General features: G+C 49.6%; 1 protein-coding gene and 1 long non-coding RNA gene across 2 annotated transcripts; both read right to left on the reverse strand.

The window, feature by feature from the left end:
• Nucleotides 1–11,877: 11,877 nt before the first annotated feature.
• LOC124670316 lies at nucleotides 11,878–12,718 on the reverse strand. Its single transcript, XR_006992473.1, has 3 exons — nucleotides 12,343–12,718; nucleotides 12,080–12,243; nucleotides 11,878–11,970 (listed from the first exon to the last, which is right to left on the reverse strand). It is a non-coding gene; the product is annotated as an uncharacterized LOC124670316 (long non-coding RNA).
• An 8,497-nt stretch (nucleotides 12,719–21,215) lies between these two features.
• On the reverse strand, nucleotides 21,216–21,934 carry LOC124672348 ((R)-specific enoyl-CoA hydratase-like). Its single transcript, XM_047208589.1, has 3 exons — nucleotides 21,677–21,934; nucleotides 21,448–21,563; nucleotides 21,216–21,351 (listed from the first exon to the last, which is right to left on the reverse strand). Exons 1-3 carry the CDS (start codon nucleotides 21,932–21,934, stop codon nucleotides 21,216–21,218), a joined length of 510 nt encoding a protein of 169 aa, XP_047064545.1.
• Between the last annotated feature and the right edge of the window lie 4,825 nt (nucleotides 21,935–26,759).

Genomic DNA, 26,759 nt, shown 5'->3' on the forward strand with positions numbered 1-26,759 from the left:
CCTGGATCCGGGTGATTGGAAGAGACGAAGAGTAATATTAAGCAAGGAGACATTGTCGACCGCTTGTGCACAACAAGGAGCGCAAGCCGGACGCGACCCTTAGCTTCTGGGAAGCGTAGCTCCATTCGTCATCACATCAACCGTAGGTACACCATTATTGCCATGTCCTGCTTCGTTCTTTCCAAGATCCTGAATTCGTGATGAACCGGTAATTTCCATGCAATGGGAGGAACAAACAATTTCCATAAAATTCATTTTCTGTATGTGGTGACAGGGCCTCAACCAGGAATGCGCATCACCTGTTCGTCAACCCCCCTTGATTTCACAGAATCTAACCATGTATATGTGGTTGATTTGTCCAACAGTGCAGATCCAGAGCAGTTTGCAAGATTATATTTTCCCGGCGCTGCCAGATCCACGATGCCATCGTTGTGGTGACCAGCTGGGCGGAGCCGGTGATGTGTCAGCCAGCGCTTTGCCGGCTTCTTCAGCCAGCGCGTACTTGTCCGCGATGGCCATCAGGGCCGCCATGGTCTTGGGTTCGCTGCGGCGCAGCTTGTGCCACAGCATGGTGTTGGGCCGACAGCCTCCCATGAAGAAGCCGATGGCCCGGATCTCGTGCACACCCTCGCAAGAGTTGCGCATCTCGCACCAGCGCGTCAGGTACGCGCGACCCGTCTCGTCCGGGCCCTGCTTGCACATCTCAAGCTGCTGAGGGCGACCCGGCCGGCGGTAGGTGCCGGTTAAGTTGCTGATGAAGGCCTCCTCGAAGTCCAGCCAGTCGTTGATGCTGCCGGCTGGCAGGTTGTTGAGCCAGGTGCGGGCGGAGCCGACCAGCATCAGAGGGGAGTAGCATACCGCCCAGCGCTTGTTGCCCCGGGCGATGCCGATTGCGGTGGAGTAGTCCAGCAGCCAGTCCTCCGGCTTGGCGGTGCCGTCGTACTTGGGGGTGTCGCGCGGGAGCTGGAAGCCGTCGATCATGGGCTCGTTGGCGATGCGGGGCCCGAAGCACTTTGGGCCGGCTAGCCCCTCTTCTTCCGCGATGCGGGATTCGACCAGCCGATCGAGGCGATCTCGGGCTTCCGCCGGCTCGATGCGCGGGCCCAACCGGGAGCGTGCCGGCTGGCGAGCGCCGCTGGCTTCTGGAGCCGGCCGGTGTTGGCGTCGGGGCTCGGAGTCTTGCTCCTGGTTCCGGCTTGGTGGAGGCCGGCTGCGGCTGCTATTGCCGCCCGGCTGGCGACTCGTCCGGCTTGAGCTCGCGTGCGTAGCTCCGGGAGTCACGGTGCCGGCTTGGTGCTGGAGAGGTGGACTCGGCCGTGTCCTGGCGTTGCCTGCGGCACCACGAGCGTGAGAAGCTCTGGGAGCATGGGCGTACCTGGGATCTTTCGACTGCCGGTTGGCAGCCTTCACCAGCTCAGTCACCCGCTTGGTTTGGCGGCGTAACTCTTCGCCTTCGAGGCGGTGCAACTCTTCTGCGGCGGCTTCGACCGCGAGCATGTTCTTGTCGGGGGTGTTGTAGAGGGGCAGCTTCATTGACGGAGCCGGCGCTTTCGCGCCGTCGCGGTCGATCTCGGCGCCTATGTCGCGGCCTCTGCGGCGGATCTGGCCGGCTCGGCTGGGGTTGTCACCGCCTGGGGTGAGGCCATGGGCGCGGTTGTACTCGCGCTGGGTTATTTCCCACTGGCGCTTGGCAGCGGCCAGTTCTTCGTCTGCTTGAGGAGGAGCAGGCGGTGCGCCTCCAAGTCCGCCTCGACGGTGGTGGGGTCCGTGCCAGTCGTGAGCGGGGTGCTCAGCTTCGCCCGGACCTCTTCCAGCCGGGATGGTGGTGGTGGTGGCTTCACGCCCGATGCGGACGCGTGCCCGTCAACGTTGCGCTCCAAGTTGGGGCCGCGGATGCGCGCGGACTTGGTGGGCTGCTCGTCGCTGGTCGCCATGACTTGCACGATGCAGGGGTCGGCGAGAGGGCTGCTGGCGCCGGCTCCTGGGGGAGGGCTTGGGCAGCGCAGCACCTGCCGCGGGTAGCGCGGCGGTGCGACGGTAGCGACGTAGACGTCGTGGCCGCCGAAGGAGATGACACTGCCGCCGGCAGGGAAGGGCATGTCGGCGAAGCAGCCAGCATTGTCGCTGACGCAGTCGAGGGAGCCGAATCTTCAGATCAAGCCTGAAGCGACCCGCTCGCCGGTGGTGATGGTGAGGCCCGTCCGGATGAAGACACCGGCCGCGGACGCTGAAGGCCCCACGGTGGGAGCCAAATGTCGTGGTATCGTCACGGCATATGCCATAGGGTGGCTAATCGAAGGTGGTTCCTAGATGGTCTCACGGTGGTATCCGGATGCGGGTATGGGGACGAATGACACGGTCGACGTACCCAGGTTCGAGGCCCTCCGGTGGAGGTAAAGCCTCTACTCCTGCTATGAGTGTATATGGAGATCACACAGTACAATGGTGCACCTAGAGCTGTATCCGGCTGCTCGGGGAGGCTAAGGTAGACGAAGGTCTCTCTCCTCGAGTAGCGCTAGACTAGAATGAAGTAAGAATGATCGATCGTCCCCCACACGAGGGGGGTAGTGCAGCTTATATAGACGCCGGCACTTTACAATGAAGTCCCTAAGAACTAGTGGCCGACTGGCCGGCTTCGGCTTCTGCTCCTTCCCGAGGCGTTGACGTCAGGAGCCGTTGAGGCCTCATGGCCTGTCCCATCCGCCTGCCGGAGTCAGCGGTATGGAGAGGAAGTGTCTCTGTCGCCATCATGCCCTGTAGCCGGTACGGACTTGACTGGTCTGACGGCTGACTCCTGTTGCCTCGGGCCCTGCGCCCGACTTGACTGGTCTGACGGCTGACTCCTGTTGCCGCTTCGTCTGGTCACATCAATGTCGCCTCCGGATCCGGTGTGGTCGTGGGGGACGTGGTGTGGCCGTTTCCGGTAACCGTTGCGGTCGTGGGAGGAATTACGGCGCCGTAAATCCGGGGACGTGGCCCACGCTCGCCACTTGGAGGCCAACCGCCCGCGGCTGGAGGTTATAAATGCCGGGGGGAGGCATCGAGGCGGCACTTCTTCCTCCTCGCGCTCCTGTTTCACTCCTCTTCTTCGCTCGAGCTCCTCGCTGCTCCGGCGCGCTTTCTCCACCGTTCCCCTGGCGAACTCCGGCGGGCAGCCGCTCCGACGCTCCTCCGCCGAGCCTTTGCCGCAACTCCGTCAACCCGGCGCCACGGGGCCACGCGCGTCCACGGTACGCTCTCCGCCGCCGCCGTCGCCGCCGTCTAGTGGCTCTTCCTCGCCGTTCCCTCTTTCTTGGTCTTCTTCGTCTTCCTCCTCCTCGATGGCCCATCCAAGCGGTTCTTGGAGGGGTTCTCATATGATTTGTTGGATGATATTAAATCATTACCATGTTAGGATTAAATTGTATGAGGTGCTTCACCCCATTTAAATCATTTTCTTAAATGATGAGTATGAATAGGTTGACTTTGGTCAACCTAGGTCATATATCTTTCATGAAGGAAATTAAATTGTAATAAGATAATGAGAGGAAATTATTTCTCTAAGGATTTAAAAGTAACACCTTAATTAGTATGAGAGGAAATTGTTTTTCTTAAATAAGAAAACAAGTCCACCAACTTAATAAGTAGTGTGTGATACTAGCTTAAGTTGTGATACTCATGTGTGTGCTTAGTCTAGTACTTAAGTTTGGTATGATGATGGTATACCTCGTATTCATATTTTAGACGCTAGTACCAAGGAGTATCAAGAGGAGGAGGAGGTCTACTTCCAAGGAGAAGCAGACCACTTTGACCAATTCCCCAACCAAGGCAAGCTAATCAACTTGCAAAGTGCCAAGCTCTCCAATAGCAAGGCATCACCCTATTTTACTTTATGCTTAATGGTCATATCCCAAGTTTTTACTTTACAAGTTTTATTGTATTTTATTTACCAAAGTTACTTTTTGATTCATGATTCACTTGGTCTAGATATAGAGTAGAACAAGAGCACCAAACTTAGCCTAGAAAGCTATAAGCTAGTTAGCACCCCTCATGACTAGTTGCTAGTGCTAACAAATAAAATTGACTACTCTAGATGGGAACATGTGAAATGAAATGACTTTGAAAACCTTGGAATAATGATTCTTTCTATTGAAAGATTTTGAAGGTGAATATGACTTGTGAAGGACTTGGTGAATTTTACGAAAACTGATGGTTGGGTTCGGATGCGATACCATTCCAATTTGAAAGTACCCCCACAATACCCAACATGGGTAAGGGCTTAACTAGAAATTTATGTGCTTTAGTATGGGTTCCCTCTACACAAGCGTCATAGGGGTTATGCTGAGGTTGCCTCCGTTAATGGTGAAATGATGTGAAATGACGTGAAATGAGGTGAATGTCCGGCCCAAGCCCTGTGCAGTTCCCAGGCTGACAGTGTGTCTTCACTGGGAGGCCAAGCTCATGGGGAGAGGTGCCTATACTAGAGTATGTAAGTGAAAGGTTATGGTTGGTAGTCCGCACACGGAGTGTGATAAATCAGGGCCAGTTAACCCTGACGGATTATTGCAAATGTTGTGGCACAAGTGTACGACCTCTGCAGAGTGTAAAACTGTTCGAATAGCCGCGTCCACGGTTATGGACGGTTGGAAAGGCCATACTGTTCCGTCATCAGATCATTTTCAAATAGGTGACATATGACTTGTGACTTGAATTTGAAAGGTGACTTTGACTTTGAGTCACAACTGAGTTGTGGGAATGACACTAATATTCCCACTTGAGTTAGTTAGCAAATGAAGAGGCTTTTATTAAATATTTGTGAACTAAAACTGGCTTTATGCAAATAAACTTAGAGCTTAGCACCCCCTTACTAAAATTGATAAGTACTTACCTTAGTATTAGTTTGCGAGTACTTTAAAAGTACTCATGGCTTTGTCCCTGGCTATTCAAATGGCCAGACTTCGAAGGAGCACAGCAGTACAAGGAAGATGGACAGCAGGACGTCTACGACAACTAGGACTGCTCCTGACGTCAAGCGTTGGCCTGTGGATTAGATAGCCACTACTACTTCGCTTCCGCTATTTGTGATGTTCGTTGATCAATAGATCAACTACTATTGTAATATTGGATCATGTGATCTACCTTTGTAAGACGATTATGTGTTGTAATAAATGATGACTCTATGATATTCAACTATTATGTCTCGCAACAACAATATTCCTGGGATTGCGATGTATGGCATAATAGGCATCTGGACTTAAAAATCCGGGTGTTGACAGTTTGGATGCGTCCGAACGCTGCAGCCAAATCCACCTAGCCCGAAGTGCAGCATGCAGGAACCTAAGGTTCGGAAGGCCTAGGCTGCCAAGGTCCTTAGGCATGCAAAAAGAGTCTCAAGCAACCATGCAGTTGCCACCGTTAACCTTGTTCTTCCTAGCCCAGAGGAAGCCACGCCTGAGCTTATCCACCGCCTCAAGAAACCAAGTCTCCAGATTAAGCGCCATCAGCTGATAAACGACCGACGCCGCCATAACCATGCGAACATAGGCAACACGCCCATCCCTCGACATCAACTTGGCCTTCCAAAACGCCAATTTGTTCGCCAGCTTGTCAAGGATGGGCTGCAACTCGGCCTTCTGAAGCTTCCGCAACGATAGGGGCAGGCCCAAGTAAGGCTGAGGTAACTCCTTCAACTGACACGCGAGCGTCGGGGCCAGCGCGTTTGTCGTGGCAACGTCACAACTCACAACGGATGGGGGCGGCCGAACTCTTGCTATAGTTGACAGCCAGACCGAAAGCAGCGCTGAAGCAAGCAAGCACCTCCTCGACCACATGGATCTCTTGCTCATTCGGCCGGGCGAACACGACCACGTCATTGGCGTAGAGAGACACACGATGATGTAGGCCATCCCCGAAGAGGTCATGTAGAACTCCAGCTCTCTCAACCGCGCGGAACATTGCGGCGAGCACGTCCATGACGAGGACGAACAGCAGCGGCGACAGCGGGTCACCTTGCCGCAAACCTCGCCCATGCCTGAAATCCTCTCCGGTAGAACCATTGATGAGGACCTGGGTCGACGCCGAGCGAAGGAGAACCACAATCCACCGAATCCACGTTGGTCCAAAGCCACGCTGCCGCAGAACGCTAACCATGAAAGCCCAGGAGACGCTGTCGAAAGCCCTGGCGACATCGAGCTTCAGGAGCAAGGCAGGCACCTTTCTGCGGTGAAGGAGGGCAGCTGCGCGATGCACCAGCACAAAGTTATCCTGAATACAGCATCCATGGATGAACACGCTCTAGTTGCAGTCAACGAGCTTAGCCATATGTTGGGCCAACCGAAGCGCCATGAGCTTGGTCACCAGCTTGCCGAAACTGTGGACCAAGCTGATAGGATGGAAGTCCTTGAGGTCAACGGCGCCTTGGCCCTTAGGAAGCAAGCTGATGTAGGCAGTATTGAGCTGATGCATCCACTGATCCGTGCCCATGAAGAAGGCTTGCACCGCTGCCACAACATCAACCTTGATCGTCGGCCAACATGCACGATATAACTCCCACCATAGACCATCCGGGCCTGGGACTTTCAAACTGGAATGGCTTTGATGGCGGCCCAGATCTCGTCCTCCGCAAACGGGGCCTCCAGCCCAGCAAGATCCACCTCCGCAAGCCCAAGGGCACCCAGAGACAGGTCATGATCCCTAGGCTGAGCCCGACCCAACAGGTCCAGGAAGATAGACGTGTCCATCGCTTCCTTCTCAGCCTGATCATACACCAAAACATCCGCAGAGCGCAAGGCAGAGATGTGGTTCCGACGGCGCCTCTTGGAAGCCTGGATACAAAAAACTGAGCCGTGGCATCAACTTCCTTGACGCCAGCGTCGCGCGCACGCTGCCGAGCGATGGTGCGCTCAAGCGAGGTGAGGCCTAGCACCGGCTTCTTCAATCCCCGGCGAATCAAGAAATCTGACGAAGAGAGTGCACGGTTCTCCTGAGCTACGTCAAGCTGAAGAAGGACTTCGTTGGCCACCAAGATCTAGTCCCGGACCGAACCAACGCGTTTGTCACTCCACCGTTGCGGATCTCGCGTCACTAGGCGCAGCTTAAAATCTAGCCGGTGAAGAGGGTCGGCGTGGCTAGCAGTACCACCGGACCAAGAGGAGGCCACTGCCTCTTGAAACCCAGGCATCTTCGTCCAGAAGCGCTCAAAGCGGAAACGTCTCCTGCATGGCATCATGACCGCGGCAGACATCAGGATCGGGGCATGGTCGGATAGGGAGGAGGGCAGCGCAGAAAGGGAGGCATGCGAAAACATGGCATCCCAGTCGATCGAGCCGAACCACCGGTCAATCCGCTCGAGCGTGGGCGACGCCCTCCCGTTGCTCCAGGTAAAGCGCCGCCCGAGCAGACCCGATTCATTGAGCTCCAATTCGTTAATGGCCCGACGGAACATGGCCATAGAGCGACGGTTTACCGAGGGGTTGTTCTTGTCCCGAGCCTCGAGAATCAGATTGAAGTCGCCCGCGACAGCCCAAGGCCTAGGAAGGGCGGCCCACAGCATCCTAAGCTCTTCCAGGAACTCCGGCTTTAGCGGCTCCGAGCTCGGGCCATAAACCGCTGAGAGCCACCATGGCTGGCCCCCGTCGTGCGACAGAAGGATAGACACGGAGAAGCGATCCGAGCGCTGCACATGCACATGGACCACCTCGGAACGCCACGCTACAAGAACACCACACGCGGAACCAACAGAGGGCAAATACTCAAACCCATCGAAGCCGGGCCCAAAGCACTCCGAAACTATGAAAGGGGTCACAAGTTGGAGCTTGTACTCCGAGACACACACCACCGTAGCCCTAGCTTCGGCCACGGCCACCCTAACGGCAATCCTACGAGAAGGGTTGTTGAGCCCTCTGGTGTTCCACACTTGAATGTTAAGGTTAGATACATCCATAAGAACAACCCACAAAGCGAGCCACCAAAGGCACAAGAACTAGGCCGAAAGGGCCTCCACCAAATCAGCTACGCCTGCTGCAGCACCATCGAGGCCAAAAAGGGCCGCAATGACACGCACTTGCCCAGGGCCCAGCGGTGAAGCAAAGATGGCCGCGTACTCATCAAGCTAGGACGCTGACAGTCGTTCTTCTTGTCGACAAATCCCGAGTTTTTCCATCAGGATGCATTGGGCTCGCTTGACAGCGGAGGTGGGAAGTCCCTTCCCCTTGGCCGCGAGCCGCCGGTTGCGACGAGCAGTGGACTTCACCACCGGGAATAGGCGGCGCCTAAACACCTTGGGGTCCGGCAGTGGGAGGAGAGGGTCCTCAATGAGCTATTTGAACTGATGAAGCAGAGCAGCCAGAGATTCCGCATCCTCACGAGACGCAGCAGCGTCGCGAGTAGGGGTAGGGGTAGTGTCCTCCACCCGTGAAACCCGCAGGACGTCAGCCACCCCTGCATGGCTATCAAACGGCCCGGAGCACAAGCGAGCGTCGCCCTCACATGCACCCCTGCTCCCAGATCCCACCCGGGGGCAGGTCGCATGTCCGTCGCGCGACAGGCAGGGGAGTGGGAGGGCTGGTGGTCATGCGCCGAACATGCAACACAAAGCCCAAAGGAGATGGAGCAGGCATGGCGGGTGAGTCCGGCCCCACCTCAGAGAGCAGCCTACGCCCAGAAAGTAAACTTTCTGTGGCGTGGATGGCGTCTCGGTTCCCGACCAAAAAGGCGGAGGAGGCCTGGCCAACTGAGGCCGCCCACGCGGCAGAGCAGGAGGAGGACACGGATGAACCGCCCCGTTGACGAGGAGGTGAGAGGGGCTGACCCGTGCGCAGACACGGACCACGATCGAGCAGGCGCTGCCAGGACACTCGTCCACATGCACAGCAGGCGACCCGCGCACCGAGGCCACCTCGTGAGGGACAACGCGAAGAAGCATTCCAACCCTACTAGGGCTGACGTCATGGGCTGCCGGAGAGACCCCTGCCGCCGGCACCGAGGAGCATGGTCCAGGCAACCACCTCTCCGCCACCGCAGACGCGCTCAAGGAAGGCGCGAAGACCGGCAAAGCAACAATGTTGGTGGTAGGAGCGTCATCAACAGGACCGCCCCGGCCCGCCCGTCTCCTACGACGGCGCGGAGCATGCCGACACCGACGTCGGTTGTTGTTCCTGCCCGCGTCAGGACCGTCACCTGGCCGCTCATCCTCAGCGCATGCCTCCGACGGAGTTGCGTCGTCGTCGGAGTCCGGCACACCGCCAACCAACTAGCTAGAGACCCAGAAAGTGATCCGGTACCAGAGGACCTTGGGGGATTCTGAATGCGGACGCCGGCGGCCATCGAACACCTCCAGGCGTTCACCATGGCAGGGCTCGGGAACTGCAAGCCACCTAACAACAGGGATAGCATCCACATCGTGCGTCCATGCCGAGAGACGGATGCAGGACATGTCATTCCTGTTCGCAGTCGCCAGATCAACCGCATCAACCATGCCACTCCCCTCAAGCAGCTTAATGGCGGTGCGTTCCGCCCAGGCATGCTCCGGGATGCCGCGGATTTCGATCTCCGCGAGGAAAGGCGCTTCCTTGAGTAGAGCACCAGCGCGCCACGACCAAGGTGCAAGGTTGAGCACACACCGCGGCGAGGACACCTGACCCGCGGCGACAATGCGATCCCGGACCTCCAGACTTCGACAGAGGAGAAGGAAGTCCGCCTGGTCAAATGCACGGATCGAGAAGTCCAACGGAGTAAGCCCCAACTATGCATGGATGGCAGCCGCCGCGGTGTCCAGGGAGACCTCCGGCCTGGAGCCAGCAATGGTCACCATGACAGCACGACCGAGGTCTTCCTCCAGCTGCACCGTGCCCGCCGATGGGAGGAGGTAGCAGACGTCCACAGCCTCGTGCCCGCCGATGGGAGGAGGTAGCAGACGTCCACAGCCTCGGTGGACGCCGGTCGCGACGACGGCTCCGCCGCTGAGGGAGACACCAAAACCCCGGCGAGTCAGCCGCGAACGGGGCTGAGAAGTCAACCGGGACAGAAGAACCACCGCGCGAGCCGCCAGAGCTGACAACGTCGCGCCACGAGCGGGCAGCAACCTCAGCAGCACGACCCACAGCCGCCGGCGCAGCGCTACCGCCGGCAAGCCTAGTAGCGGCCGCGCGGACTGGAGGGGCATCGCGACGCGGAGGTGGGGAGCCAGAGCCGCCTCGGGGCCGCTTGCAGTCCCTGCTGGTGCCGCAGCGGACGCACAACGTGTCGTTGACACACTGGGAGGCAATGTGCCCTTCCTCGCCGCAGAAAAGACTCAGGGAGGGCCTCCTCGCCCATGTCTGGTGCACAGTCTCTAACATTGTCCTGAACTCCTGATAGGCTCTCCTTTACGGTGCAAGTAACGGACCTCTTCGCTAGCATCCTAGCCACACTAGTTAACTGCTCGTGCGTTGCTATGGGACCACATCGCACATTCAACAAGAGTAATCTTGTTGGTTGCAAGTCCTGCCTTTGATATGTGAATATCTAACAATTTTTAAATTACATAATAATTAGAAAGCCCTAAAGGGAATTATGTTTTCCGCTTCTTCTTTTGAGTATAGCATGCGAGCTGAGAGACCAACTCGCAAGAGCATTAGCATGTACACTAAGGATGGTCAGGGATAGACGCTAGGATTAGAATTCCGGATGACCGGCAGTTACAACTTTAAATCCTAGTGCCAGGCTCGGCGTCGACACAAAAGTTCACGTCGGGCTCGTAGACTTTTCTGCTCACAGCTGAGTCAAAATTGTATGTTCCCTTGCATGCAACCTACTGCATGGAAGCGGAATAAGCGCCCCACATTGGGAGGAATGGTGCTGAGCACATAATCCATTTTATTATCTTCATTTTAATTCACCTAAGCGCCTCACTAAACGGCCAGTGTTGTACGAACCTCCTAACTCCATATATGTATGTAAAGAGATTTAGATATAACACGACATTGTATGAACTCCAAAATATGTCAAGCAGTAAAATGATACACGATCAAAGATTTTCTCTTTCACAATGTTCTTTTCTTTGCAATTTAACATAGCTCGGGGCTTAAATAAAACACAAAAAAGGAGTATATGAACACAAGTTGCTCCTAAATATTTTATGCACAAATAACCCCTCAAGCACCCCTCATCGTTGTCGTCTTCCCGTCTGTTGCGACATCGCCGAGCAAATCTGCTGCTCCAGCATGACCACAACTTCGCCGCGTGCCCGCATCTGCTCTGGTTTGGTCACCCAAAACTGCAATCTCATTCCCGAAGATCCGCCCACCCTCAAGCACCACCACCACCATGACTTGGCGTGACTTCCCCGATCCCTCCTCTACCTTCCCCGAGCCCACCCTCAAGCACCCTTGTCTCGCTTCCTCTTGGCCTCTACCACGCCTGCGCCAAACGCCGACCCTCATGGCCCCTAGAGCCTGCGGCTTAATTTTTTGAAGCATTAGGAGTAAAAAATAGCACATTCACAACTTAATTGGTTGAATATAAAAAAAGAATAGCATTGCTAAAAGTTCAAGCGTAGTAAAATTTCGTATTAAGTTTTAGAGGTGATAAATATCTTTGTATTTTTGGACATACGTAAACTCCTATTTCAAAAATTATTCGAATTCTGGCATTGGCCACTACAGCCTGTTTCATAGCTTAAACAAAGCACTTCTTGGCCACCTTTATGCATTTCGAGCATAAGAACAGCCAAGAACATACAAAAATTGCATGGTTTCGGAGTATATACATGCATATCCTATTTGACAGGTTGTGAACCATCAAGCAACACAAACAAAACAAAAGGCAAAGCAAAATGGGAAATATGCATACCTGTGTCTTTTCGTTAGGACAGACATCCCAGGCTATCCCCTCATACAACTTCTGCAGTTCACCACCCTTCCACCCACGGCGCCACCTTGCTACCCTCTACCTTCTGTCGTCGCATAGGTCCGCCTGCGATCTGCAGCAGCAACACCTCACCGGCTTCTCCTCCTACAGATGGTTGTATTTTTAGGGCAAGTTACTTTTGTTCTAATAGTGCAAATTTCATTGGAGCATGTTTTAAACAGACTGCACATAGATGGACTACATATCCACTTACTTGAAAAGAAAAGGGTAAGCATCACAACTTCTGAATAAGTTTGAGTTCCATCTCCATCCATTGCGTAGATTTTGCTATTATGACTTACTCAAGCAAGAGTTCCTTTCTCATGGTCAAACCAGGGCATATCATCCACTTGTTACTCCTTGTATTGTATACTTGCACTACAAGAACAGAGATTACATTAATGTAGTTTGAAGCCGAAAAAAGGAAGTATGGAAGCACATTTAAATATCATAGTTTGCATGTGTGATACCACGAACCTCCATCCTCACCACCAAATACAAATGCATAGCCTTCCACTGAAGCAACAGATGCATATGAACAAGCAGAGCACATCAACATGAGAGGCACCAGAATATTATTTTTTTTGGAGAAAAACAATCGAGAGATGATAGCCAAGTCACACCATCATAACCACCGATAAGAAATATTGATGGTGTGTCCAGGCTATCGCACATGTTTCCAGTTGCTGAACTTTTCTTCCCGGGTCTTTAACTACTTACTTAGTGAAATTATTTCTTCATCTGATTTAAGATAAAAAACAGAAATACTTTTTTACACCAACACATGGGTGTGGGTGTTTTGTAAAACATGTTGTTTTTATAATACTTTTTTACACCCACAAAATCCACTCTCAAAAACAATGACGGAAACACCCACACCCAATGAACGGTGACGGAAACACCCATGCGTGGGTGGACAAAATCCACTCAAAAAAAAACAGGGCCATAATAAGAATATATATGGAGCAATCATTTAAATAAAAAAATAGTGACCAACACAGTTTGAATTATGAATATATCTGAATGAAAAATAAGGTAGGAAGATTTAGTATACCAGCTAGTCAGTTAAGTCTGGCTGACAGAAATATATGCTAAACTAATCACATCAACTATCAGTGGTAAAAAGGTTCATCAATCTTTTGATAGTCTGAAATCTTATGTTCTCAGTAAGAGTGAGATCGGGAAATTATTCTAACAATAAGAATAAATAAATAAGATTGCAAGAATCTTATTCAAATGAAACATATTACTCTCATTGTCTCAAAGTATCAAAGAGTGAAGTTCGACGCGTTACTTAGTTTGATTTTCTTCAAAAATAAGTTAGCTCAGACACCAAGTAATTGTGTATGTCACAAAATGCTTGGAAAATTGGCGCATCAAGATAGCCTTGTAGTTAAAGATTATTCTTCTCCCGGTCGGCTCATGCTGTTACGCAGCAATTTTTTGCTTCTGCTCCCCGATGCATCAACTATCATGTTGATTGATTGGCTGGAAAAGAGAAAAAGATTGAAACTTGGTTAAATTTAGAATGGAATAATCTACATGTTGTTTTTATAGTACAGAAAAAGCTTAATGTACCGAACTGAAAATTCCAGAACAATAGATAGAGTTGTACTCTTTAGATAATAGCAATAACATGGGTACTTTTTAGACAATGGCATATATTTGTTGTGGCCATTTTGAACTACTCTAATTTATGCCAACCACAAACGGTTAGTTTTCTTATTCAGTGAGCTTCCTGTACCCGGTGCTGAAATTCGAGTGACCAATGCCATCTTATAATGGTTAATTGAAAAGTGAAGTGCTCGTACAGAGCAGGCTGCATACTATACAGCTGATGTTATTTAATAAAACCGCAAAAAGAAAATCAAATGACATCCACCAACCTGATACCGTTGATGAAATCAGCCAACATCAGGCCCATCACCTGACAACGCAGTTGTTCATAAATTCAGTTTTAAAAGGTTAGCAACATAAGTAAATTTATTTACACATCGTATGCTATATTGCCCGATATGATAACTGACTGAGATTGTTCGACAATAATTCAGAAATAAGCAATAGACTGAACCAGTAGCTAGACAACTTCAAACTTACTCTATAAAGCAATGGTGATGATAATTTCCTACCGAAGGAGACTCGTGCTACACTCACATACTCTTGTTTCTTTTCGATTTCGTGTTTCATGTTTGTATTTCTAACCCTATCATTTGTTGCAAGACCAAAAAAAGATCATGCACTGCTAGACAATAAAACTCACCAGACAGCCTAAACAAAGCGATCAGGAAAAGCCATAATGCTTAGGCGTTCTAGACATCAAGGTACTTGTTGGCTGTGTGTAGTTGTGTACATCCCTGGTCTCCTCTGCCACTGCGGTTGTGCTGTTAAATTCAAGCTGCCAGAGCCCAGAGCTGCTGTCAATTGGCGCCGGTGGCCACACTCGGTGATCCCCTCGTCATGCTCGAGTGATTCCGTTTCCTCTGTCCCTTCCGGCAACACAGAAAGAGCAGAGCCTCCGTTGACCGAGTTTAACCACTGATGCGATAGATGCAGAAAACCACACCACCGCCTCAACAACGATTGCACCCCCGAACAGAGGAGTCCCAGAGGCTACCGGCGTGCCTGTCGCTGCCCCGGTGCTCGCGTCTCCGGGCGCCCCTACTTCCTCCTTTGGTACATCAGCTGGCTATATAGCCTCTAAGCGCTGATGCGGGCCGGTGTGGGAACATGGCTTGGCCCTCTCCTCTGAAGAACAACGAAAACGACGGGGTTCACGCCCTGCAGGCCAGGGCGACATCCGCGGTGGTGCCGTTCGCGAGATCCCTGGACTTCTAGGTTCGCGAGATCCCCGGATTACGTGATGTGGGAATTGGGATGGAGGGATGCGGTGGTGGAACCGTGGAAGATAGGACGCGGCAGTTGTGCACCTCCGTGAGCTCAGGATGATGGGCCATGGTGAGGTGCGGAGTGCGAACGGTGGTGGCGCGCTCACGTCGGGGAAGGAAACATGGAAGGGGCGGCTGCCTGGATCGATCGTGTGAATCGATGCTGTTGTTGGCTTGGAGTACCGGGTGGCCCAATTTGTGGCTTGATTTGCGGGAGGGGAAGCAATTGCGAAGAGAGGGAGTGGAACGATGAGATTTGACGAAGGCTAGGCGACGGACCGTCTGACGACGGAATATGTTGTGTTTTTTAAGTAGTAGAGATATAGAGATTTTCTTATCCCTACGAATAGGAAAGATATCAAGGCAAGTAAGGAAACAAAATGTTCACAATTATATCTTTTCTAATTTGTATCGCGAGTTAGGAGATACGTGATTGATTTAATATTACTGCATGACTTTTTTTGCCGAGAGATTGTGCGCAGATACATGGAAGGAGACGTGTGACTTGCCTTGTAATTACGTCGGACGATTGCATGTCAAATCATAGGCCGCGGGATTATATTGGACGGACAGGATGCTCCAAATGACGACCATCAAAGTGCGTTGAGTGTCAAACGACCAACTCCCATTTAATAGTAAAGATTTGGCACAAACTCCGCCACTTGGCCCCATCTAACCACTAGTCAGAAACAAGCCCGCTCACCATTGCCCACCGCGTAGCTGCTGGCCACATCGAAGATAGCGGTGCAAAGACTGGGCAGCCCAGTTAAGTTGTACAGGATACGGCACAAGCCTGAATCCTTGCACGCGGTCACATGTTTTGCAGGGCAAGCACTTGAAATTATTACTTCACGCAGACAAGCAGCTCACATAGGTTGCCCATGTCAGCTCCAAACCCGTTTGACATTTCTTGAGGTTTTGCAGCACTCGACTAAACTTATCGTATACATTCATCCAACTTCATATTGGCCACGCCAAGCATGAAACGAGCATCTTCTCAAACAAGACATTACGCTAAACACATATTAGATATGTTGCTGTTTACACAACTTATAAAAACACTTTAAGGCTCCAAACCATACCAACAGCAGAAGACTCAAGTGAATGGATAGATCACTGTGAAATTTGCCACTAGAACACGTTATGAATGCCTGATAAGATAGAATATTAGAATATATCATACCTTTTAGTCTTTTACCTTCCAAAATGGAAAGAACCCAAACAGCACAATAGCTCAAAACGAACCCAAAAATACAAAGCCACCAACTTCATCAACTAACTGAAAGCATATAGCAAGTTCACAGGCACGCACCCGCGCACCGACACAGTTGACAAAATTATGGAACTGAATTAAGTAAGGTTACTCACAAAAGCAAACAGCATGAGAAATCAACAAAGTGCCACCAAAACACCTAGTACTGAAATAGTTCATTACTACGTCACAAACCCTTAATTGACTCTATGACATTATCGATCTTATTGGTGAGACACACCAGGGGGTCTGTCCAACACATCACCGGTGACGCGCAGCAACCGATGCCCGTGCCAGAAAACTTGTTCCAGTTTGTCATTCTGCAGAAACTGAACAAGTTTTGTTAGTGTGTGGCTCCCAATGTTTTGGTGCATTGGTCTAAGATTAGACCATAATAAAATGAATCAAAGGAGAAAACGGGATACTAGTTAGAATGCTAGATTATGTAGCAAAAGCACGTCTAGCTAGACGTTGCAGATCAAGGATTACAGCAACAATACCTGGATAGTAGAAGCTCATGAAGGGGAAGAACGGTCGAATGGCTTGTCCTTCACACAACTTTCTTGACCGCAGCAACTTGAGGTCAATAGCATAGACGCCAAGAGCTGTGGTGGCGAAGATGATATTGGCACCCTCCACAGAGCCAATCAACTCCACTTTGATTGCAGGATCTCCAATGGGGAGAAACGGCATGAGGCCGATGACTCTATATTCCGCCCATGCTGCAACTCCGTCAGGACCCACCTCCCTTGACCACAGGTGAAGGATAAGCCTGTCCAGGTGGGCGACTCCCAGCCTTCCATCCTCTGTTGCCATGAGAATGGTGCTCCGGTAATGAACAGCCGCCGGCAGGACGATCACCGAGAGGAAATGCCTTTGGACGTCGTACTTGAGAATTCGAGAGCCTTGTGGCCCAGACATGAGGAGGAAGTGGAGGGAGTCTTCAACGAGCACACTGTGCAACACAGCAACGTAGCCGTCGTCAACGGGGCCAAGCTCATCGAAGAGGTCAGGCTCCACGACAATGTCATGCTCGTCGAAGAGGGCAAGCTCAGACGTCGGCGTGCTCCACTCACCCGTCTCCGACGAGTACTTGTAGGCGGTTGTGCTCCCCGCCTCTGCATCAATACCGACAAAAACAACATGGAAAGGGCCGTCGTGGCAAGTGGCATGGTCGCAGCCGTACACAGCACATAGCACTGCGGTCCCGAGATAGAACAAGGACCTGCAGGGGTCGCTCAGGTCTTTTCGGCGGCACGTCATGGGGTCCCAGACCGCAAGCTCCATGGACAACTTACCGTTGTCGAGGAGGACACGGCCGTGGCGGCAATCGCACACGATGAATTCAGCCAGCTGGGGGTCAAAAGTGCATGGGGGGCAGGGCCCTGTGGTGGGGACAAAGTGAGTGACAGAGCTCACCTCATTGTTGTAGATGAAGCCGAGCATAGGAGGCGATCGATTGAACTTGCGGTAGTTGTGGTGGAAATCTGGATCGGAGAGGAGTCTGCGCCAGGGATTGGAGAGTACGGAGAGACGGAAAAGGCATGCGGGCTCATCTGGCGGGAGGCGGAAGAGGATCTCATGGACAAGTTCGTCCGGCAGATCTGGAGAGAGCGTCGCCATGATTTGCAGATCTGGAGAGAGTGTCACCATGATTTGCAGATCTGGAGGTGGAAGAGGGTATCTCCTTGGGGAAGACGGAGGCCCGGAGGCTGAGAATTGCACTTTATTGGAAATGGGAACTAGTCCTTCTATATCTATAGATGGAAAAAGGTTGCCTGACTTACCAAATACTGACCCAGATCCCACGGTCCTCGCAGAAGCCGCTACTGTCTTCTTGGCCGGTTCCCATTGTTCTCGAGGAGAGGAGATGAACCACAACAAAAGAACAAGCCAAAAAAATAATTACAACTAGCTAATAGCCTGTTAATCCTAGCTAGCACACGGCTGGCCAGTTAGCCATCCATCACTACGAGGTAATCAGAGAAGGGCAGGCACATGTTACTAGCACCCCTGGCACGTTTAAGCACTAACTTAATTTTCAACCTCTGTCTACTCGTTATCCAATGCAGGATGTGCTAAAGCTACTTTTTTCTCAAAGATGAAAAGGCTTCCTGTGTGACATTATTTGTCAAAGGTAAACTTGGAAAGTGTTGGGGCCTTGCTACTAAATAGTTTATTTGTTTGGTATTTAATTACGACATTTCTTCACCGTATGAAGATAAATTGAACGAACGGTAATTACCACCAAACCAGTACCAATTATGCCAAGTTAAGAAGGTAACTGGAAAATATCTACAGCACTCCACTTTCGGTGCAACTGACGCCTCAAGTTTCCTTATCTGTAAGATTCAACCAATTCAAGTTTCAGATCATATCATAAACACAATGTAATCCGTGAACCAATAATCCAATAAATACACAATGTAACTAGCAAGGAAAATTACAGTATATGATTACCAAATACTGAACCACAGAAAGTAGTACATCACGGGAACGGACCTTTTAAGGAGAGACTTTGGGTTGCAATGGAATAAATCCTTCTGATGAAGATCTTCCAGTGTTCTCTTTAACAAAAGGAGACATACATTAGCACTTAGGAAAAGCTGTTTTTCGCTATGGCTAACCTTGTCACATGCGAAACCTAACTTAGTGTCCTGAATTGAGCTACCGGTGAAACTATTTATATTTTTCAAGGTTATTTGCCCCTTACAAGTGAGTTCTGTATTTGCACCTTGTAAACTGAATGATCAATAAAAGCATTCCAGCACTGGGACGCCAGTCTAAGCACCTGACAGAGAGATATACATCACACTAAGAATTACTCAAACATGGTGGAGCATATGATAACACTAATAAAACAAGGCATTAAGAAGATAAAGCCTTTAGCCTGGATTACAATTAACAGTGGACGAACGGGAGCAAAGAGTAGAGGAACTGTATGTGGAAAGAAAAACATTGGCGGCTCTCAGATATAATGAGTATGATATCTCACTGGTGCTCCAACATAGAAAGCAGCTCTCTAGCATATAGATCCAAATGCTCTACTGTTAAGAAACAAACTACCAGCAGAAGTGACGATAATTGTATGTATGAAGAGACACAGACACAGAAATGCATGTGTGAACATGAAACCAAAATTATCTAGTATCCACAGGACATAAAGAAAATTGAGCAACTCAAACGAAACCTTGTTTTGCCATTATTGTTAAGGCGGTGAAGAAAATTGAGCAACTCAAACAAAACCTTGTTTTGCCATTATTGCACAGGCAATCCCTGCTTATGTAATGGGAGTGTTTAAACTGCCTGCATCCGTATGTGATGATCTCACAAAATTGATTCGCGACTATTGGTGAGGAGTGGAAAGAGGCAAACGTAAAACACATTGGGTGAGTTGGACTAAACTAATTCGGTCCAAATCACAGGGCGGCATGGGATTTCGCGATATGAGGTTGTTCAATCAAGCCTTGTTGGCTCGACAAGCTTGGCGCCTGATAATGTTTCCTGACAGTTTATGCTAACGTGTTCTGAAGGCCCGGTATTATCCCAATGGTGATCTTGTTGATACGTCTCCTAATTGGTCGGCAATCTCCTATGGACTAGACCTCCTAAAAAAGGGTCTTATTTAGCGAGTTGGTAATGGCAGAAGTATTCGGATTTGGCGTGATAGCTGGATTCCACGCAAGTGTTATGGAAAAGTTCTAAGCTCCAAGGGAAATATTCGGTTACGGTATGTATCTGAACTATTAGATGAACAAGGACAATGGAAGGAAAACCTAGTCCGTAGTTCATTTATGCCTGCCGAAGCAGAAGAAATCCACAAGATCAAGACCTCTAGACGTGCTTGTGATGATTTCCTTGCTTGGCAGCCAGAGAAGTCGGGTGTCTTCACCGTCCGTACTGCCTATAAACTTGCACTCAATGAATTACCAGAACAATGTGCTTTTGGTGCATCTAGTACTCGGCCGGCTGCTGATGACACTTGCTGGTCAAGGATTTGGAGAGCCAAGGTTCCTCCCAAGGTGAAGACCTTTGCATGGAAAGCTGCTGCTAATGCCTTGGCAACAGAAGAAAATAAGTTGAGACGTAACATGCATGTTACAGGGTTCTGTAATATATGTGGTATGGAGAAGGAAAGCACCGATCATGCCTTGTACAATTGTCCACATGCTTACAGTCTTTGGTGTGCAATGAGACAGTCCTGGAACCTGCCATCTGATTCAGATATGCATAAGGAATCAAGTTCATGGTTTCGCTCGTTGCTAGCATGCCTACCAGATCAGATGATTGATAGTACTCTCTTAGTGGCATGGCGGGTTTGGCACTGTCGCAATGAAATTACTCATGATAAACCCCTCCCATCGACTGATTCATCAAAGATTCCTGATTGGATATTGGAATATTTTGAAGAATAATGATGTGCCAACAGAGATGATTATTAAAGGTAAACAACCTGTCATTGACACCATGCCCATTCCTACGGTTGTACCTCTGAAATCGCCGGGGAGAGGATGGTCTAGACCGCCGACAGGTTGGGTTAAATTGTCCATTGATGGTTCTTACAAACCGGACGATGGATCTGCTGGCTGTGGTATGGTTCTGAGGGACGAGAATAGACATGTTATCTTCTCGGCTTGTCGATATCTACCTCGATGCGTTGAAGCTATGGAAGCCGAACTTTGGGCATGCCATGAGGGTCTGGAGCTTGCCCTGGAGCGCAGCCAGCTACCGATCATCGTGGAATCAGATTGCGCTCAAGTTATAGCTGCAGCGAAAGGAAGGACTATGGATCGCTCACAGTATTCAAATATAGTTTCAGAGATCAAATTTTTAGCATGTCTAGATAGGGTGTGTACCTTTGTAAAAGTGGACCGTTCGGAAGTTAGGGTTAGCCACTGCCTCGCAAACTTTGCGAGAGCAGAACATAGTACTGGTGTTTGGCTCAGATCTGGACCTGATGTTGTTCTTCAGGAGTTAGACCATGAGCTGCTTGTAGCCCTGTCTTCTTAATAAAGGTCCGTTTTACCCGCAAAAAAAGGTTAATGAGCTGTCAGGCATTTTGAGCAGAAGCATACCTCCTCCATATTTAACTACAGAAAGGACAGAACACCACTTGTTAGAGCTTTTTTTTTTTCACAGAACCACAACAACGGTTTGTTTTTGTGCAAAACACCACATTTTGATGTAATCAGTTGCACAGGATACATAACTCGTCAGTCAGCAATGCCCTGCGAGCTGAGCTGCAGCGTGGGCAGGAACGCCATGGCCTCGCCGTCGATCGCGAGAGTCTCCTCCTCATCGTCGTCTTCATCACCACCAATGGTGAAGCACTTGGTGGAGAACTTGACGCTGCCATTAGCACGCAGATAGATCAGTTACAGCAAGAACAACAATGGCCTAGAAAGAAAGAAAGAAAGAAAGGAGGTGGTGTCAGATATACAGTACATGTGCCTTCCGCCGCTGATCTTGATGTTGAGCGCCTTCACCTCCGCGACCGCCTCGTCGCCGACGTGCACCGGCGCCGCGAACCTGAGCGACTGGCTGGCGTACACGGCTCCAGGCTGCATCATCGCAGAAGCATCGATCAGATCAGACTGGATGTTGCCGACTCGTCATGCCTACATGGTGCTCGGCGGAATGCCGAAGAGGGAGCTAAAGGGGATGCGATGCGTACGAAGCGGGAGGCGATGAGGGCGGGGAAGAGGGAGGCGGCGAGCATTCCGTGGACCACGCGGCCGCGCGAGAACCCGCCAGCCCCACGGGCGACAGCATCGTCCAGGTGCACCGGGTTCCGGTCGCCGCTCACCGCCGCGTACGCCGCCACGTCGCCCTCCGTGAACCGCCGCCGGTCCGAGCGCAGCGCGTCGCCCACCTTCAGGGACCCTGAGGCCGAGGTCGACACCGCGCGGACGAGCGGGACGGCGAGACGCATCCTGGCGAGCGGGGTAAAGGTTAGTTACCAATTTTTTTTTCACTAGACTAAAAATTCCAAAGAATCAGCCCGCTCATCACGCTGTGTGCATAGTTTTAAAAACCGGACCGGACCGGCGGTCCGACCGGAAAAAACCTGAACCGACGCCCTGTCCGGTTTTTTAAGTGCCACTGGTCTAATTAACAAAAAACCAGAAAAAATGTATACAAATATTTTTTTTTTGGCAGGATTAGAACCTATGACCTGTGACAATGCTCAAAACTGCTCACCTGCAACCCAATAACACCTCTGCTAGGTTTGATTTGTGGTATACTACAGAAGTAAATACAATATATAGGATTACATGCTAATATTTCTCAAGATTAGCATAATAATTTATTAAATTTAGCGGTTTTTTGTCGCAACTGAACCAGTTGAGCCAGCGGTTGAACCGATGAACCAGTGAGCCAGTCACTTCGCCGGTTCACTCACCGGTCCGGTTTTTAAAACTATGGCTGTGTGGCCTTCTCACGGGCATAGTTTTAAAAACCGGACCGGACCGGCGGTCCGACCGGAAAAAACCGGAACCGACGCCCTGTCCGGTTTTTTAAGTGCCACTGGTCTAATTAGCAAAAAACCAGAAAAAATGTATACGAATATTTCGTTTTTGGCAGGATTAGAACCTATGACCTGTGACAATGCTCAAAACTGCTCACCTGCAACCCAATAACACCTCTGCTAGGTTTGATTTGTGGTATACTAGAAGTAAATACAATATATAGGATTACATGCTAATATTTCTCAAGATTAGCATAATAATTTATTAAATTTAGCGGTTTTTTGTCGCAACTGAACCAGTTGAGCCAGCGGTTGAACCGATGAACCAGTGAGCCAGTCACTTCGCCGGTTCACTCACCGGTCCGGTTTTTAAAACTATGCTCACGGGATAAACGACCAAACACTTGTCACCCACCTCATGCATCTTATTTTGCATAGTGGAGACTATACATATATTTCTTTTAGATCTGAGTTTTTACATAATTGAATCACCCAAAACATAGTTCGATGCAACTCAGATCCCGTGATCCTAAGACCGAAACATAGACGGTACAGGTACAAACAGGTAACATAAGGAGGACAAGCCCTGAAGGGGGTCGAATATGTAGCCTTCTCAACAAATAAAGCGTATTTCCTATGTTACCGCTTTGGCAAGGAGAATGCAGCAAGCGGGCAGGCGTCCTTCAAGGGTGAAAGATAGTTTCAGAAGGTTCAGACTCGACTCCAAACACTTGTCAGTGTTGTCACCCACCTCATGAATCTTAGGTTGCACAGTGGAGACTACAGATCCTTTCTCTGAGGCGGTCATATTGTCTTTAGATCTGAGTTTACGCGTCTGATTAATCCAGGCTTGAGACAGGATTTGATCGTTTTTCTCGCTCTCGACTGAAACCTGGCAGCTGCTCAAACTCGGGTGCAAGTGTGCTGTCTAAAACTGAGCTATAACACAAATAGTACTTTCAGTAATTAAAAGAGAACGGAGGGAGTATAATTCTATCTGATACACTATAAGGCATGAAATTCTCACTCAAGAAATGACAAAGAATTAGACCACACATGTTCATTTGCTTTTCTGCGACGGGAGGGATATATCCATATAACAATGTGCTAGACAGGCATGGAATACTAACTGATCATGATTATAAAGACGATTCTCATTTCAATCTACCTAACTGAAAACTGAAACCATCAGCTTCCCCACAAGGGAACAGTAGCAGGTTCACGGTTGATGATCGCCCCAGTTCCATCTGCCTTAGCTAGACGAGATTTTTTATTTTTTTAGTAACGAGGTAGACGAGATTTGACTACAGCTAAACAAGAGGATGAAGCCAGTCCATACATGCCAAAATGAAGAGTATGCTCTCTTTTAAGCAATACAGCTCTGACAAAATGAGCACGTGGCAGTAAGTAAAACAGGACCTAATAGCCGGTTAAGAGGTTCCAGGAGCAAGTTACTAACAAGAAGTACGGTTAATGAAGTTGTACTCTAGTTCTACTCTGATGCAGAGCAATCCTGTGCAGTGCTTCGAGATTAACCATCTGTGCTGGTACTGCTATCACTTTCTGCAGATGGAGAGTCCTCTGCGATTCTTGCTGCTGTTGACGTAGTGGCTTGATCCAGAAAATTGTGAAGAAGTCAAAGATACAGCCCTTGGCATATCATTGCCAACATTTTGCTCGCCACTTGCCTCTGAGACTGGGGTTCATCTTGCTTGCTCCAGGTCTTCAAGCTGAATCCAAAAAAAATCGAAGATGGCATTTCTCCAGATGAGTTCTTCATACAGTATTTCTGTACTAGGTTTATGAGGAAAAACATAGTAGGTCACACGTATGGAATATAACTTATTGACCTTCTCCTCTAGGACACTCAATAATATGTTAGTAAAAAACTGTATATCCTTAGCTAGAGAGGATCCTTCTAAGCCAACTTCAGTAACAGATGCATCATCACCATTGTCAGCCAAGAAAGCTACATTGGTACTCTCCAGGTTCTTTATACGCGACCTGAATAATGAAATGGCCTTTGCATCTCCACTCTTGGGGAACTCGAAGGGAAAACATATCTGTATGTTTCTAGGACTGAATTAAGGAAAACGACAAAGAAGGGAACAACCACAATCTGGAAGGTGCCAGCCTTATCAAACTAAATTATTCATCAGTGATCAAAGCTGATCCCTAGTCACCACACATACACTACTATGTGTAATCGCATAAGTGAAGATACCCATGCAACATGTCAGTCAGTTCAAATTAACTGAAAGCATAGATGATCTTACAATGATAAGGGGACCTTAGACTTTAGACACATAAATTATCAAGTCAGCTGACTAAGATGTACCCCCAAAATCCTGGAGATACATGCCTAGGAGGACGCAAGTACTGCAGCACTTGGGTTGCAATTTGCAAATATGGCAAGAAATTTGATACTGTTACTACCACAAGGAGGATACGGCTTGATAATAAACTGATGGTGAGGCTGATCAACCAAATACGCCAAGATGCCCAAAGCTTTGGAGCAGGCAATGATTGAGTAGTCTCTGTCTTCTGAAAATAAAATGTGGGACCATAAGCGTCAGGATCATTCATCAATTAAATGCAGGCATAACTAAGACAACTGAGACTACCTCTTCGCATAGAGACTTCAGCAAGAGCAGCAAAGATTTTAACTTTCTCTCTACTGCTGCCAGGACTCTTCTCGAGTATTACCCTTGCAAAATGCAACATTTTCCATGCCAGATCTAAATCTGACAAAAGATATATCAAAAAGAATCAGAATCATCTTTCCATTTGAGTTTTTCTATAACCAATGGTTATATCAGCATGTAGCATGACTGAGACAAATGAAAATTGGTAACAGGCATGAACAGATGAAGAGACAAGGCTGTGAAGCATAATCAGTAACATTATCAACTACATATAGAGAATAATAATGTTTTTCAGCGCAATTCAACTGAATGGGGTAAAGGGACATACCTGAATAATACTCCACGACTGAATCATTCAGAGAGTTATCATCTGATGAACTGCAGGCTTGAGCTCTGCACAGCAAAGCGCATCCATATCTGTAGTATGTGTCGCAACACTTTGGAGAAAGTTTACCATGATTTACCACCCTAGGTGATAACAAAGGCGTAGTAAGGCCACGAAAGTTAATATAATACCAGATAGAACAAGAAAAACAGAAGTAACTTCCACAATATTAAAGGAAGGTGCCAACTATTTAAGCTGTAACAGCAGCCTAGTGCTTGTACTGTTCCTGGGCATTTCTCGGGCCGGGCCGGGCTTCGGGCTGGCCCGAAAAAAGCCCGACGGGAAATCCTTGGCCCGAGCCCGGCCCGGCCCGACCAACTTTCAGCAAATTTTGGCCCGAGCCCGGCCCGCGGCCCGAAAAAGCCCGATTTTTTCCGGGCTGGCCCGACGGCCCAGCCCGATCTAATGGCAATTTTCTTTTTCCTATGGCCCGAGCCCGGCCCGATATAATTACGGGCTGAAGAATGATGGCCCGAGCCCGGCCCGGTGAAAGGACACAGATGTCGCCTAGAGGGGGGGGGGGTGTGAATAGACGATTTAAAACTTTTACGAGATGGGCTTAACAAATGCGGAATAAAACTAGCGTTTACTTTGTCAAGCCCAAAGCCTATATACTATGGTTCACCTATGTGCACCAACAACTTATTCTAAGCAATGGTTCACCTATGTGCACCAACAACTTATGCTAAGCAATACAAGCAAGTATGTGATAGCAAGATATATATAACTTCAAGCACGATGGCTATCACAAGATAAAGTGCATAAGTAAAGAGCTCGGGTATAGAGATAACCGAGGCACGCGGGAGACGATGATTTATCCCGGAGTTCACACTCTTGCGAGTGCTAATCTCCGGTGGAGAGGTGCGGTTGCTTAGTGCTCCCGAACGCCACAAGAGGCTCACCTTGAGGTGTGGTTGCTCGATGCACACCAACGCCACAAAGGCCTCACCCCAAGATGCGGTACTCACACCACACACCGAACGCCACGAAGGCGCCTCACCTAAATCTCCGGTGACCCTCGCCACAAAGGCCTAGGTCACGTTTCCACTAAGGGATTTCCTTCGAGGCGGAAACCGGGCCTTACACAAAGATTGGGGCACACATCCACAACTTAATTGGAGGCTCCCAACAAACCGCCACAAAGGCCTAGAATCCGTCTAGGGTTCCAAGAACCCAAGAGTAACAACTTTCTTGCTTTCACCTCCACGAATCACCGTGGAGAACTCAAACCGATGCACCAAATGCAATGGCAAGAACA

This window comes from Lolium rigidum, chromosome 7 (assembly GCF_022539505.1).
Source record: "Lolium rigidum isolate FL_2022 chromosome 7, APGP_CSIRO_Lrig_0.1, whole genome shotgun sequence".
In the NCBI taxonomy this organism is placed as follows: Eukaryota; Viridiplantae; Streptophyta; class Magnoliopsida; order Poales; family Poaceae; genus Lolium; species Lolium rigidum.